Source organism: Macrobrachium nipponense, chromosome 33 (assembly GCF_015104395.2).
Source record: "Macrobrachium nipponense isolate FS-2020 chromosome 33, ASM1510439v2, whole genome shotgun sequence".
Taxonomy (NCBI): domain Eukaryota; kingdom Metazoa; phylum Arthropoda; class Malacostraca; order Decapoda; family Palaemonidae; genus Macrobrachium; species Macrobrachium nipponense.
The window spans coordinates 15,935,614-15,952,130 of record NC_087219.1 but is presented as its reverse complement, the minus strand read 5'-3'; the positions used below and the strand labels follow the sequence as shown (position 1 = coordinate 15,952,130).

The 16,517-nt window shown below is 38.1% G+C and overlaps 1 protein-coding gene across 1 annotated transcript in view; it reads right to left on the bottom strand.

Annotated features, from left to right (window-relative positions):
* Positions 1–6,151: 6,151 nt before the first annotated feature.
* Positions 6,152–16,517, bottom strand: part of LOC135202960 (uncharacterized) — a 63,987-nt gene continuing 53,621 nt past the window's right edge. The window contains exons 2-8 of the mRNA XM_064232473.1: positions 15,479–15,591; positions 13,077–13,743; positions 12,673–12,774; positions 12,021–12,209; positions 11,051–11,167; positions 9,779–9,929; positions 6,152–8,514 (exon numbers count right to left, since the gene is read on the bottom strand). Of these exons, the coding sequence (XP_064088543.1) occupies positions 7,890–8,514; positions 9,779–9,929; positions 11,051–11,167; positions 12,021–12,209; positions 12,673–12,774; positions 13,077–13,743; positions 15,479–15,502 (1,875 nt within the window). The 5' untranslated portion in view covers positions 15,503–15,591 and the 3' untranslated portion in view covers positions 6,152–7,889. The remainder of the gene's footprint in view (positions 8,515–9,778; positions 9,930–11,050; positions 11,168–12,020; positions 12,210–12,672; positions 12,775–13,076; positions 13,744–15,478; positions 15,592–16,517) is intronic.

The following is a 16,517-nucleotide window of genomic DNA, read 5'->3' as shown; positions in this document are numbered from 1 at the left end:
AAGTGATCCAATTCCTAGAATATCTAGATTCAAGATAAACAGATCCAAGTCCAGACTCACCCCAGAGTCAAACTTTCAGTGGCTAGGCATTCAATGGAATATCCTCACACACTCTGTCGATTCCATCCACCAAAAGGAAAGAAATAGCGAAGTCAGTCAAGCAATTTCTAAGTCACAAACTAGCATCGAGGAGAGCTCAGGAAAGAATCCTCGGCTCTCTCCAGTTGCTTCAGTAACGAACATCTTGAATGAAAGCCAAACTGAAAGATCTAACCAGGATCTGGCGCTCTCGAGCAAATGTCAGGTCCAGGGACAAGCTATCCTCAGTACCTCTGATTCTAAAGAACCGGCTTCGGCCGTGGGCAAAAGTCAAGAATCTGTCAGTGTCAGTCCCTCTTCAGTTCCCTCCACCAGGGATTACCATCCACACAACCGCGTCCTTAAGCGGCCTGGGGAGGGTAACTCCCAGGTCAAAAAGGTGCAAGGAATTTGGTCACCCCAGTTCCGTCAGTTCCATATAAACGTACTGGAGGCAATGGCAGTCTTCTTGACTCTGAAAAGATTCTACGCCCCCAACAAGGTACTACCCACATAAAGCTAGTCTTGGACAGCGCAGTGGTAGTACATTGCATAAACAGAGGAGGCTCCAAGTCACGTCATCTAAATCACGTCATGATAGCCATCTCTCCCTGGCAGACAAATTCAGTTGGCATCTTTCCTCCACCCACATAGCTGGAGTAAGAAACGTCATAGCAGACGCCCTATCCCGATCAGTACCCCTAGAGTCGGAATGGTCTCTAGACGAGAGTTCGTTCCAATGGATCCTTCAAAAGAGTCCAGGGCTACAGGTGGATCTCTTCGCATCACAAGCGAACCACAAACTACCGTGTTATGTAGCCCCCAACCTGGACCCTCTGGCTTACGCCACGGACGCCCTGGCTCTGGACTGGAACAACTGGGAGGAGATTTACGTATTCCCTCCAGTGAATCTCCTTATGAAGGTCTTAGACAAACTCAGGACATTCATGGGGTCAAGTGGCTCTAGTAGCCCCAGACTGGCCGAAGGAGCAATTGGTACCCCCTGATCCTGGAACTGGGTCTTCGTCCCCTTCGGATCCCCAGTCCCAAGCTCTCCCAGTCAGTACAAACGAGGACTGTGTTCGCTTCCTCAGGGATTCTCAAAACCCTAACTTTATGGATTTCAGGAAGTTTGCGGCAAAAAGAGATGCGAATATTGACCCTCAGAATATTCTTTTCCTGGAATCCGATAAAAGGGATTCAACTTTGAGGCAGTATGATGCTGCCGTCAAAAAGTTAGCAATCTTCTGAGAGAGTCAGATATCAGAATCATGACAGTTAATTCTGCTATATCCTTTTTCAGATCTTTATTTGAAAGGGTTTAGCAGCTAGCACGATTACGTCAAACAAGTCAGCATTGAAAAAGATATTTCAATTTGGATTTAACATAGACTTGACAGATACCTATTTCTCGTCTATTCCTAAAGCATGTGCTAGACTTAGGCCCTCTGTCAGGCCTACGTCAGTTTCATGGTTCTTAAACGATGTTCTAAAACTGGCTTCCGAAACCGATAATGACACATGCTCGTTTATGATGCTCCTAAGAAAAACTCTGTTTTTATTAAGCTAGCTTCAGGAGCAAGAATTTCAGAACTGTCGGCTTTATCCAGAGATCCGGATCATATTCAATTCCTTCCCACGGGGGAAGTGCTACTTTCTCCGGAACGTAGCTTTTTAGCAAAGAATGAAGATCCTTTGATGAGGTGGGAACCTTGGAAGGTACTACCCCTTCCACAAGATGTTTCCCTTTGTCCGGTTTCAACCTTACGAGCCTTTCTATCCAGGACCTCCTCTTCCTCATCGGGGCCCCTCTATTTAGGGGGGGAAAAAGGTGGTACTATACACTAAAGGCATCAGGCAACAAATCCTGTACTTTATCAACAAAGCCAATCCTGACTCCTTTCCAAAAGCACATGATGTCAGGGCAGTAGCCACCTCAATTAATTACTTCCAACATATGAATTTTGCTGATTTAAAGAAGTATACCGGATGGAAATCGCCGACAGTGTTCAAACGTCACTACCTTAAGTCCTTGGAAGCTCTGAAAATTCCCAGCAGTAGCAGCGGGTAAACATAGTTTCCCCTGACTCTAGCTAGATTATAGTAGAAGATTCAGTCTTCCTTCTACCTGCCTCACCCAACAGTTCGTCTATTCATGCCTTGTTCATTAACATTTACCTGGTGTCTTAGCTGCTTATGATGTTGTATAAGTGCCCCTTTTGTCTGGTTAGGGACACTCACATCTGATTACCATACTGAATCTCATAGATGTTATCCCCTTATTTTTATGCTAGGGGATACATCATAATGCAATGGTTACGGGTTTTGTATATTAAGTCATATACATTCCTAAGATATTTTATTTTATCATTGAATCAAATATTTATGTAAATTTTATACTAATTGCTATTCTATTTTTGATACATGTGGTTACACAGATTTATTGTGAATAGGTAATCATTGTACCTATTTGTATATGTAAATTACCTTATATTATTAACATAATTAGATTTAATCGGTTAATTAAAGCATAATTCTGATTTTTGGGCTTTACTGTGTACTTGTATCTTTTTAGCAATTTTTATATTCTTCTTTTATTTTTGTATCTTGCATTTTGAGACCTATTTTGTTTTATTATATTTATTTTTATTTTACTTTGTTTTACAATCTTGTGCTGTTTCTCTCTGGTACGATTTCGCGCAAGCGACACGAGTGAGCCCAGGGAAAAAGGATTTTTTGACGTAAGGCAAAAATCTATTTCTGGCGATTGGGCTCGTCGCCAGCGAAATACCCCCCTACCCCCCCCACCCTCCCCTTCGCTCAAGATTGTCTGCTAACTTCAGGATGGCCACTAGAGGCGCAGCAGTCGCAAGCATGGGATGGTGTAGTAGTAGTTCGAGCTGCTCCCTCTGTGGGACGGCTCCCCTCTTTGGAGGGTTTTGTGTGGGAGATTTCTATTGGCATTTGGCTCGTGGTAGTGGTCTCACTCGCCTAGTGTTCATACCGACACCCTCCTAGAGGGAGTGAGCGAAGTCAGTTCATACTGACCCTTTTTCTTTGATTTTTATTTATTCTTCTGGTTATGTCGGTTAGTTACATTTACCCACTAGAAATAAATAGATTAAAGGATATTTTCGCTGGGCGGACACGAGCCAATCGCCCAAGAAATAGATTTTTCCTTACGTCCAAAAATCCTTTTTTTATTCTGGGTCAGGTGGTGGCTGCCCAACAAGTTGTGTAGCTCATCCAGTTCCCCTGACGGGACAGTGTATCGTGTCTAAGATGGTTGTGTGGAAGAGAGAATGAGTGAGATGACTGGTCTCCTTATTTTTTTTTTTCCATTCTTGCGGATGGGATGAAGATTAGCCACATCACACGCTAGATCTGTCTTGATGCAGGCAAGTACAGCAGCCTTATTGTTATAACTCTTTATTTATGTTCCATACAACGTACAAATCTGCTTCTCAGTAGCATATACTCCTCTCTCCAGCAAGGGGAGTGAGGAGTGGTGACAAACCCTTTGCCTGAAACCGGCAGAGTTTGTTGCTTGAACAGATGAAGTTCTTGTTTTCTTCCATGGATGCAATGAATCTGGGTATGTCTTATTGTGTTGACTCCCAGTGGACTGAGTTTTAGATGCCTATATATCTAGTCACTCATAGAGACCCCCTTCTTTATAACTCTTTCATTTAGTTGGGTGTGGCGAACCCTGTCAGTTCAGGATTCTTGTACCTCTTTCCAAGTATGAGTCTATCCTATTGAGATCAAAGATTTGTTCCGCACATGAAGAAATGACAAATATTTAATAAATTTGTATATTTCATAGCTAACAAACCTGAGGTCTTATCGTTGGCTGCCCACCTCTAACCGCCCCTCTAGTATCCTGGGTTGGAAGATAGACCAAATACGTCACGAGGTTCATGCATGATCGATGACCACTCTCCACCTTTTCTACGCATTAGATGCTGAATGCCACAGATTCCTTGAATGTACAATCTTTGTTTTTTAACTGGTTTTCAGCTGGATTGTTATCTATGAAAAATACTAATTGATTAAAAAATTGTCATCTTTAAATACAATAAAATAGAGAACTATCTTCTTATTTTGTGATGGTATGTTGTAGTTGAGGTTGATGAAAGTACATAATGCTTTTATATTTTGTAGTGTATAGTATTTATATTGTTTTCTGTTGTGTTCCTCTGAAATGTTAATTTATTCCTATGTTTCAAAGGCATGTTGAGGAGAAGAGTGTTTGGTTTCATGATGTCTTCCATTGTGCTTAATCAGTACTTTAACATGTACAAGAGCGGCAATCCTTTATTTCATTGGTGAGTATATCAGCTATGGGGTTTATACCTGCTGCGCAGATTTTAACTTGCCAGTATTTTAATCTAAAACTGCAGTGCACTGTGTCCAGTGCTATATTGGTAATATTGGTAGAAGAGATAGTATAAATACTGTTTGCACTGCTCTTCAGTAGTATATGCCCTATAGATGATACCACATGGTGCACTGTTGGCAGTGCTTTAGACTTTCGGCATTATACCCATCTTAATTAGTACTGCTTTGTCCTTATTTTCATTCATTATCCTGTGTCCACCCACCAAGCTGTTCAATTTTCTAAACTTTGTCTTCCTAAACCTAAAGTTTTCACCTCTTAATATTGAGTGAGTCCTTTGGGCCAAGTGTATGCCAGTCTGTAAATTAGTTTTCAGCAGTTGGGTTAAATTGCTCTCCAAATATTTATTATAAAGATCAGTTATGACAATTGTGTATATCGAAGTTTAAAACCAAGACCATTGACTCGTATTTCCAGAGAGGGTTTTGCCTCAAGGATTTGTGTTTAGTGGGAGGTGGAAACTGGAACCTGGCAGCTAGAAGGGAACATACATACAGGGAAGTTATAGGGGTCAGGCAGAAAGCAATGTAACTTGGGGTCAAAGGCTGCTTGCAAACCTTTTAAGCACTATCTACAGTCTCACTCAGGGCTCACTGTAGATGGACCCCTTATACTATAGTAACTTAAATACCCACAGGATATTGTATAAAAATAAAAATAAAATTATTTATTAAAAAAAAGTTGTATATTTCCAAAAATGTAGTACAACATAAATATATCACATAAGCTTAAAAATACATGTTTGTTATACTATGCAGCTATATTTACAAGTGGACTAAAATTGTTAAGCAAAGGGCCAATGTTAAAAAAGTTTTTAATTAAAAGTATCCTTTTCCATTAATTTACGTAAAGCACTTTTATAATACAAAAATTAAGCTGGCTGGATTAACTGATGCAAAATGATAAGCATTTGATTTTTTATAACTGTACATTATCAGTGAAACTAAACAATAGCTATGCAAAATAACCTTTGACAAACTTCATTCAGCAAACATGATATCAGTTCTTACTATATTTCAGTTATTGTATGTATTTTTACAGTACTAGTCAACTTTCCTATGTACTATGTGAGTGCAAGAATTTTGAAAGTAAACAAGTGCAAAAATATTCACCTCAAGAATATAGTTGTAATGTAAAAGAGAAGGAAATGAAAAAAAATTACAAATAAATCAATATTGCTTATGCTTAGAAACCCTTCAGACTAGTGTAAGAGTGAGCTGTGCCACAAGAGGTGTTGAAAATCTTGGAGCTCTATATTGCATTGCGTATTCACAGGATTCTTGTTTCTCTATGGTTAACGAATGTAGGAAAATCTAAACAATACGTACTTCGGAGAAAAAATGCAACTATACGGTACAAGTTTAGCCTCTTGTGCACAAATTCTTACAGTAACACCACCATTAATTAACCCTGGACTTATCCCAATTTTCCATTTTTAGGAATTCAAAGTCCAAGCAATATTCTCTGATAAACCACAACTGCAGGACTGAGGGCATTTGTTTCAATGCCAGCTCTTTACACTGTGCATCAACAGTGACAGATATTTAATAATGAATGAAAATCCTGAAATCCTGGTTTGTCAGGCCATATTAACTTTACTAGGAAGGCACCATGTCCTAGGCCATCCTGCCCGTAAAACCAGGTAAGCGGCCTTATTTATTATTTATTTATTTATTTATTTTTTTTTTTTAGAAATCTTCACGATCCTGGTATTGCACAGTAGTAATTTACACCATGGTTAATCAAAACTGGCTTCCTTTTTGGGGGAGGGGACAGATATAGAAATGCAATAGTGAACACGACCTTTGCACAATAATCAATACTGGAGCAAGCATGCATAAGCAGATCTTTATGAATATTGCTTTGGAAGACTATGATCAGTATTTTTTACATTGTAGATAACCACCACTAGAGAAAAAATGGCTTTCTTGTGTTTACAAATGGTCTGCTCCTTTTTTGGTGTTTTTAATGAAATATACAAGTCATACTGTCTACTACACATGAATTCAAAATTTAAATAAAGATCAAGCACCCATTAACATATCACAACAATTGTAACACAAGAATACATTATGCATTTTCAAGACCATTTTTGTCTTGGTTTGATAACTGTGACTAGCCAAGACTCAATGTTAAGCTTAGTTCTCATACCAATCGATCATTTCCATTATTTAACAATATAATTGTGAATGGATCTTTATAGCATGAAAACTAAAAACCAATCTTTGTTCATTGTGACTAAATGATATAAAATGATATACAGTACAATATACAATTTCACTGATTTGACTATCATTATATTTACATCGAGATCATATTATAGTACTGTGTAATTTATTTATTACACTTAATATACTGGGGATCAAAACATGAACTTGTAATGTCAGTGGCACACACCCCATGAAGAAAGAAAACCTAGTTTCCAAGCCCACTGTATTACTCATTGGTGCTTGCTCCAAGTATTGTTGTGTTTATAAGCCAAGTCAAGTACAAAACGCAATTGAAAGCCAAGTATTCAGTACACATAATAAAATGCAGTAGTTACCGACTTAGTGTACTCACATGACTGACTACATGACATTAGCAATAAACCAATTATCTTCAGTTCTAAAAAAATGAAAGAACCCAGCATAGTCACAGTTGCCTAAAGGTTTTGTCTAACAAACATAATTAATTGCCAGCATTCATAGATGATGATAGGACACTGTTGCGAGCACTGACAGTAGGACTGTAACCAGGATACGTGACAGACTCCTGAAACTATTTTAACTGAAGAAATTTGAAGGAAGTAGTCTTTCCTTTTAGTGGGTTAGTCAAGGAGAGCAACATACAGCATAGTAATGAATGGCATGATAAACCAAAGTATCTTAAACTTTCTTTTACACACTGTACGAACAGTCTGAAGCCATTCTTAAATAAGCTGAGAAATTCCAACATCTGCAACAACCACCACATAAAAGAGTGAGAGACATGATACGGACTATTTTTCTCCCTCTAAGTAGCAGTTTTGCAAGATAAAAAACAAAAGGTTATTACATAAGTACATTTTCTCATACAGACTAGATAACATCATGAGGCCCTAACAGGGACAAAATATACATACAATCTTTGGTATTTCTCAACTAGATATACAAAAAGGACTTCTTCACAACATCAATATATGAACATTGTGATACAATATATTTCTTCATCTTATAACATGGTTCTTACTAAAATAGCTGCTGACTTTAAATGGGTTATATTATACTGTACATCTCACCTCTTGAAAAAAAAAATTACAAAATCGTCTTTCATTCAACATACATACATATACACAAACAAGCACTTATCATCACAAATTTTTCTATGTCACTATAAAGTACGTACTGTCAAAACACATTCTCTTGGTCACTGAGAACTAGGGAAAGATCCGTCATGTTCTTATATTACCCTGCATTTCCATATTGCTGGTTCTACTCTGAACACTTGACCTGCTCAGCACTTCCTCATCAGCAACACCACTACCCTTCACACGACCATCACTTTCACTCTCATTTTTTGTCAAATGTGTGAGAACTGACTTTCCCCGGGATTCTGATCCCACAAATTTAGCATAATCATCTAAACTTGGCATAAACTGCGCAGTCCTTTTCCACCCTCGCTCTATATCACTGCCCGGTGTGTTCGATTCCAATTCTACTTTACTACGAAAGACCGAGCCATTTAGTGATACTCTGGCTGCCAATACTGTTGGACTATAACTCTCAGTGGGTGAAGGAGTCCTGTGTGTAGTGTTTTCAGTTTCATGTGTTGTTCTGCCACCGAGGTGTAAGAGCCAAATACGGTCCGTTCTGGCAGTTGTAAAGTGCTCCGCTGATGTAGAAATGTTCAAGACTGGTATCCCAGACCAAGTGGATGAATTTGAAATATTCAAGACAGGAGTTCCCGTTCCCGATGTGACAGTGAAGAGAGGCCTATCGCAGTTCTGTTCATCGCTGAAGTCCCCGCACGTGTCCCTGCCATCACAGACGCTGGCAACTGGGATGCATCTTCCGTTCCTGAAATGTGTGAAACTGTCAAGTCTTTACCTTGGGATGTGGTTAAGACATGGGTATGTGTCATCTACCCAGGAACAGGGAGATACCGGAACAGGGAGATACCAACATGAAAACATTACCTTCACTGGAAAATTCTTGACAAATATAAAATTTACATTCTGTATATTGTGTTTATACAGCACTTTTTGCTATGAGTGCTCCTGTTTTTGTCATACATTTCAGACATATTGTAAAAATATACTTTAGTGTTGTCATCATGACTACGTACTCTACTACATAGGAAATGAAATGACAAAGGTCCAAAATGTTCATGTATTGAGTCCCAAACATGACATTGCCTACAGTGGGCCTCTTTGAAGGCACAATGGCCAGTTTACTACAATAGTGTCTTAGCAGTGTCCCTTTGGCACCATCTACATTGACTCCTGGATTTTACTTTTTATCTGGTACCCTTACCCATAGTTATTTAACTTGCTTAACTTTGTCTTGATCAGATTTTCATCCTTGACACAAGAACAAGACCTTCACACCAGCCCTATAAGGGGCTAAGTGTTGTGTTTTAAGATTATGATAATAATAAACATATTAATGTGGTTTATGAAAAAGTGTGCGTTTATGAACCAAAAATGGAGAAATGACAATGAAATAATAACCAATGGATTTTAGCTTCATTAGGTAAGCTTATTACCATTAACTGGTCATGTGTCAACACTTGATTTGCCAGTAAACACAAGAGTTCTGTCATGAGACCATGTGAATTTGAGATTCTACAATATGGGAGGCATAACAAGGCCTTTTTTTAATATAAAACTACAAATATGCAGTCTGTGAAAATCATTTTTTTTTTTAATTGCTTTATTATTAATTATTATAGTGAATAGTGATGGGTGTCATGACTTTCTTTAAAGTAGCATAACAAAACTAAAGCATCAATAATTTGTAAATAAAAAAAATTATATACATAATGCATTATGAAAACTTTTCTTTCAGTTACTGAATATCAATATTTCATTTTATGTTAGTTTGAAAAAAATATGTAATCTTTACATAAGTAGATTTCTAAACCTATAAATTGAGAATTAAAACACTTTTGTATTTAGGAAATAGATTTTGTAATTACAGTAAAGGCAATTTTTCAAAAACAAACCTGAGAATAAAAACTCATTTCTTGCTTATGAGACTTCTGAACTCATATTCCATAAATTTCCACCTAAAGAGAAGTTTGCAATATCTCAAGTTATTTGAAATGACCCCTTTTCCTCACCTGCATTGATGCTCGTTGGTTTGGCACCGTCCAGCACATCCAAAGGGTTCATCTGACCCGTCTCTACAATCCGGTAACCCGTCGCAGAATTGCTGCTTGGGGATACACTGACTGCTGCGGCAAGTAAACTGAGTGTCAGGGTTGGGGCACACTGAAACACACACAGGTACCCATAAGACATTGAGAACCAAGATCCGCAACTGAGTGGTATAGGGAAGAGGTTTGGAAATTGTGGCTGACTGTGGTAGTGGAGAGGTCGGGACAAATTAAAAACAAGAACAGAAATAGCCAGTTAAAAGTGTTAGAGTGCTTCAAATTACTGCTTATACTGGCTTGTACTTTTTAAAAAGTTAAAAAGTAAAAAATGAGAAGATATTAGTAAAAAGAAAACTTATTTTCATGCAAGCTTTATAACATAATTACCATTTCATACAAAAATGAAAATTTTTATTATCAAAACTTCAACATTATTAATACGTACTGAACTTTCTAAGAGTGCGGGCGATTAAAAATCTTACCTCCCTTTGCTGGGTTTTAGAGAGACAGGACAGCAAGACCACATGCAATCAAACACATGCAAAAAAAATATCAGAAGAAATCAGTCAGAATGGAGTCATGCACAAAAATTCAAACCTAAAATGAAAAGCCATGCATCAAGTATCACTCAAAAAATGAAATAGCATAAAATAAAGTATAAACATGGGTGTTTCAAAAACGAAAATTCTTCTACAATGCAACAGCTACAATAGTCAGAGTAGGATCTTAGGATCTGCAAGGGTACAATATGCAGGGAAGGATCTTCAGAAAAGTGGGCGAATCTCTTAGTTCTCAAAGCCTGATGTATGGTATCGCTGGGTGTGTCTTGGTCAATGCTAAACAAGTTAAAATGTAATTTCACCTTGTGATGGCCATAAACAGCATCCTACTCAAGAACAGGATATAAGAAATCATCAGTATTTTACCTGATATCCTACAGTGCAAAAAGAGTGAATTACAATACAAGTTGAAAAGTGTGGTGATTGAGACAAGCAGACAACTTGTGAAATCCTGCAGCAATGAAGATATAACAGCTTTGGCTGATCTACACAAGATTTACTTCTCATTTACATGAACTACACTCATACAATTCACATGAATTTATTTTCAAGGTTATATATTCACAAGTGGATTTTTTTTCTGTGTAGATCATTTCAACTATAGGCTCAACAAACTTTGGTGCAAATCACTGTCAGATTTGTGGAAAAATAATAACGGCAGCAGCTTGTTACTTACATGTTGTGCAATTGACTTCGTCAGAGCCATCCCAGCAGTCCATTTTACCATCGCATTTTGAAGTAACCGGCAGGCAGGAAGTATTGTTGCCACATTGAAATTGATCAATACTGCACTCTGAAACAAGGCAAATATTCATCAATGTACTGCATTTTATCTGTAAAAAAAGCCATGTTTATTACTTTAAATCTTAAAAAAAATGTTATGTTTTTCAGTTTACCTAAAGATGGTGAGATTTAGGTTATTTCAAACAGGACAGCAGTGTCTTAAATCTTTTGCTAGTCCAAAAGTGCTGTAAGTTTAATTTTTATCATGAAGCCTCCATGAAAATTTTAAAAGTATTTCTCAATTTCACATGAAGGATGAAAACTGAAAATTGTACTTGACAAGAGCATCAAGACATTAGATCAGTGGCAATTCAAAACTGGAAATTTCACCAGAAATAAAAAAATCAACAATACACAACTAGCAGACATTTAATGTATAGCATTCCAAATAAACCCCATTACAAGCATCTACGTATAATAAAAATGAAGCACATCCATCAAAATAAAAGACTATAACTATAAAATATACAAATATAAAGTAATAAATATGAGAAAGCGATAAAACATGCTGATTTTGAGATGCAGTCTCCAAGTGTAATGTACATTTAAATTAACAATTACTCAACACATGGACAGCTCTTCTGTTTTCATCTCCCCACTAGTTTTTAAGAGTTTATTTTGTTGTTTAAAAATTGAACGAGATATGCAGTTCACAATTACAGCGAGGTATATGACCACTCTCTTAACAACAGCACCATTGCATAGTACAGTAGTTGCAAGAGGAAACCTCAACAAACCACAAGTGAGTGAGTTGAAGTCTTACTTAATTTTACCTATCAGTGTACTGGACTGTCATGGCATTCTCATATACAGTACAGTGACTTGAGGTGCAGAAGAGCAATAAAATTTGCTACAAAACTTACGACAGTGTTGTTCGTCACTTTGATCATAACAGTTCATGTGACCGTCGCAGCGCTTAATGTGGGGTATACACAGGCCATCAGCACAACGCCACTCATCATGCAGACAGAGTGATGCACTATGGCACTGGAAGGCTCGAGATCCCAGTGCCTGGCATACCTCAGAGTCTATAGCACAAAGGCCACCACAACCTGAAAAAATGTTTGTCTTTTTTTTCTAACAATTCTCTTTTGCCTTTCTTTCCAAATCTTTCCCAGGAAAAAAGTCTGGTTTGCCCAAAGTATTAGATTTAAAGTATGAGGAATTAAATTCAAACTACTCTGTAGTTACCTTTTTCTTATTTGTAAATCTTTCATTTTTTTATTTTCTGGGTTAATCTCAGAATGGGACAAAAGCATTATTAGTCACCATCTCATGGTATGGCTTTACTTCTTTACGAATTGAGTTATGTACTTGCTAGTGCAACTTTCAAAATATGTTGTTCATACAAGATAATTTTGAACAAGATAATGGCAATTATGAAAAAACATTTAAGACATAAGCTCTGGTAGCCTCTGCAAATTCTAAAATAAAACAAAAGTACCACGAAAACTCTACCAGCACATGACTATCACGGTACAATTCCATTGAAAGAGAGATGGTGAAAGAGCTTACCTGTACGGTCCCCTGAATCCAGTGCGGTTCTGCATGTGGGATACGGTTCCCCTTGTAATCCAACACAGACTTCTCCAGGGAGACACAAATCACAGAGTCGCTCTGAAATTACATTACATGCAAACAAATCAGGCCATCAAAACATCTTCCCACTCGACAGAAGCTTCTCATCATACAAAAATATTTTGCAAGATTTACAGACTTCAAAATGATTAAAATACAAAATCCAAATTATTACAGACTTCAAACAGCTTCATTACTCTCTGTCTAGGGGCTTTCAAGTTGTGGATAGATCTAATTCTGTGCTACAGTATTATGCATGTACAGAACATGTGCATTATTTGTGTGTGCAGTTTGGCAATCAAACATTACAGAACAAAATATACTTTTACTCGCAAACATACCTGCACCCACATCACCCAGACGGTCTTCTTCCCTCTGTGGCTGTTCTTCAACCTTCCATGGGGTGGTTGTTGTTGTAGTGGTGGTAGTGGTTGTCCTCGAGCCATCCTTATTGTTGATGTGAGGACACTGGCATGGACGGCTGTCCATTTCACCACCTGAACCTTCTGACTGACCACCCATGCCAGTTGGCAAACAGGGCTCAATGGTGCTGATGATCACGCCGCGACCAGCATCCATGTGGCACTGCCTGGTTCGTATCTGATCGTACTGGGGGGAGCAGGGGAAGCAACTAGACCAGGGACCCCATTCACCCCAACCTACGTTTAGATGAGGTATAGTGTTTGATACTTCCACGACCGACGTTGACTGTTCCTCGTCTCCCTCGGTTGATGGAGGCTGGGTGGTGGATGACACTTTAGAAGAATCGACGGCAACATTGGTGAACCTGATGGACGTGACATCGATGGAGTACTGGCCAAGCCAGTCATTTCCATGGCGATTGTGGAGGCCACGAAGGAATACTGACCCTAATTTAGAAGCTGCTCGGACATCTGCGACGTTCAGGAACAACTGAGCGTGTACAAGTAGGGAACCTTCAGCCAGTGAGACGACTTGGCTGTGGTTATACTCGCGTGCCCAAACGGACCCAAGGAATAGTGTGTCAAGCTGAAGAAAAAAATATATTTAGTTATAACAATAATTTTGGGCTACGTATAAGTAAATGAGACAATTCATTTTTAACTATGCTGTCCTTTTAGTTCAAAGCATTAAGTTTTAATATATCTTGTAAAACTCTGACAATAAAATGATATAAATCAAGGCCATGTCTCAGACTACTGATGTTTCAGTTAACAAAGTTACTTCTGTACTGATCAATAAACTAAATCTACAGGTAACAATTTAAAATGTTTAAATTTACTCAAATAAAATTTATAATAACCGACTGGGGTTGGGAGTGCACTGTAGGCATTGTTAAAGGTTCTGTGCAACATCCCTTCAGCCCTTAGCTGCAACCCCGTTCACTCCTTTTACTGTACCTCCATTCACATTACAAGGTTTTCCTTCTGTTACACCTTTCAAACCTACCTACTCGCAGTTTCCTATCCAGCGCTGAATGACCTAAGAGGTCCCAGTGCTTGGCCTTAACTCTATATATTCCTATGATAAAACTGAAAAATCTGTGACTGACATCTCAAACAAACTTGAGTGAAACGTCGACTGAAAGTAAATTTAGTTGAACAAAAAACTGCACCATATGTAGGCAACAAAAAATAATTTCCCAATGACTTAAATAAAAAATTATTTATTTTAACATGGTAAATAAATGACATTTGCCAGGAGGAATTCTCAGTGGGCCGTGATGTTAAATATACTGATGACAGTTTATTTTGATGTTCATTTTTTCTATTGACAAGTAGAATGGTAAGTTTTCCATATTGTATTACACAACAGCCTTTATCAATAACAATAAGACCCTTTATAATAGACCACAGAAGACCTTTGGGCAATATTGACTGGAGAATGTCTCAACACAAAACTACATTATTCCCATAACTGTTTTACCTATTCAGAGATTGAAAATTCTTCCATTAAATGGGAACCGATTTATATAATTTAAACAATTATCAGTTGTACATCACCAGTACCACAAAGTGATGGCATTAGCAGTTGTACATCGCCAGTACCACAAAATGATGGCATTAGAAGGTCTGAGACCAAAATTATCAGTAATTTTCCATTGGTTTATGCTGCAACATTCTTTAAATTTTCTGGCAATATTTCTTTAGTGAAATAAATAGTATTGGCTCTAACAAAATTCCATCCTACCTTCTTGGAAAAATACTTTTACCAGAAAAAATAGTTTTCCCGTTTTCTTTAGGTCTGAACAAGAAAACTCGCTAAAAAAAAGCCCTGCTTGTTTTGCATCCACTAACTTGTTTGACATTACGGGTCTCGCTGAATCCCATCACCACTCATAACAAAATTGTATGATCTGCAAGTTCCTCAGGCATCTAATTTTTAGGATGAGAGATCTGTAGCCCCACACCTGTGTCCCCATGAAGCCCCTTCCACACGACCGGCACTTGGATTTGCCCCATTATCTCGCTTCTAAAGCCCTGTCTCCACGGTCGAGCTTTGCCCGACGAACTTTGCTCGATGTGACGTCAAAAGCGGGGAAAGTCAGAACTTTTCCAGCAGTATCTGCGCCTCTGACGTCACATCGAGCAAAGTGTTACCAGATCAAACAGTCCAAGGCAGGCAGCAGGGACGAGCAAGCGAGCCTATGACTTGGTCCACGGTCGTGATCCCCATCCACCCACACAATTGGTAACAGTGTCTGCCGCCGCGCATTTTCCCCCTCGTGTGGAAGGGGCTTAGAACAATAAGGGCATTTGATTACCTCTCTCTCTATGGAGTCCGCCATGGCCCTGTACTCCTCCGAATGTGGGTCCTCCAGCCCTGACCAGAAGTTTTGGTTCGTGATTCTGAATTCTCCTTCCACCACACTGCTCCCTGTGAGAGAAGAGAAGACATGGGTTAAAAGCCATTTTTTTCACAGTTTTGAAAAGAAAGTTAATAAAAATAAATCTTTATTATTTTCTGTATAAAAAATGAACACTAAATTGCAACTTTTATGATGTGTGAAATAGCAGAATTACATACATATAAAATACAACTAGAGAGAGAGAGAGAGAGAGAGAGAGAGAGAGAGAGTACGATTACCAACCAATTTCATCCTCATCACATGCATCTTATCTCCAATTACGCAATCCTATTACAGCACATAACTCCCAACTACGCTACGCTCCCCCCATTAGCAAGATGAGCTCTGCAACGAACGTATATTCTAATTTACACAATAATTTCTATGTGCGTTAATTTCAAGTTGACGCAGCGTAGACGCGCTTAGTATTAAAATTCAAAAAATGAAAATTTATTCATATCATTACTGAAGGCGAACGGCTTCCGCAGGAAATGCGTTTGTGGTAGAAACGGAAAATTTTGAATAAATAATAAAACAGCAAAAGTAAATAATAAAAGTAAACATATAAAAGAACAACCCCGAAATCAAGTATATTCTAAATATGATAATTAACTGCGTTGTAATTGTTTACCCGTTATAATCACCTGTTTACCTTCCGCCTGGCTGAAGTATATCAAACGTAACCCATTCTCCAGGGGGGGACAAGCGCCCCAGGAAACTGGGTCACATCCACTGGGGCAGAATGAAATACGGAGAAGAGGTGGAACAAAAGTAGATGACCCTTTTACAGAGCCTCTTTGAAAGACACTAAGTATAGATGTTTGGGATTACTCATTATGTCACTAGGGTAACATGTGATGCAAATGTTTGAGATTATATACATACATACATATAAATATATATATATATATATATATATATATATATATATATATATATATATATATATGATGTG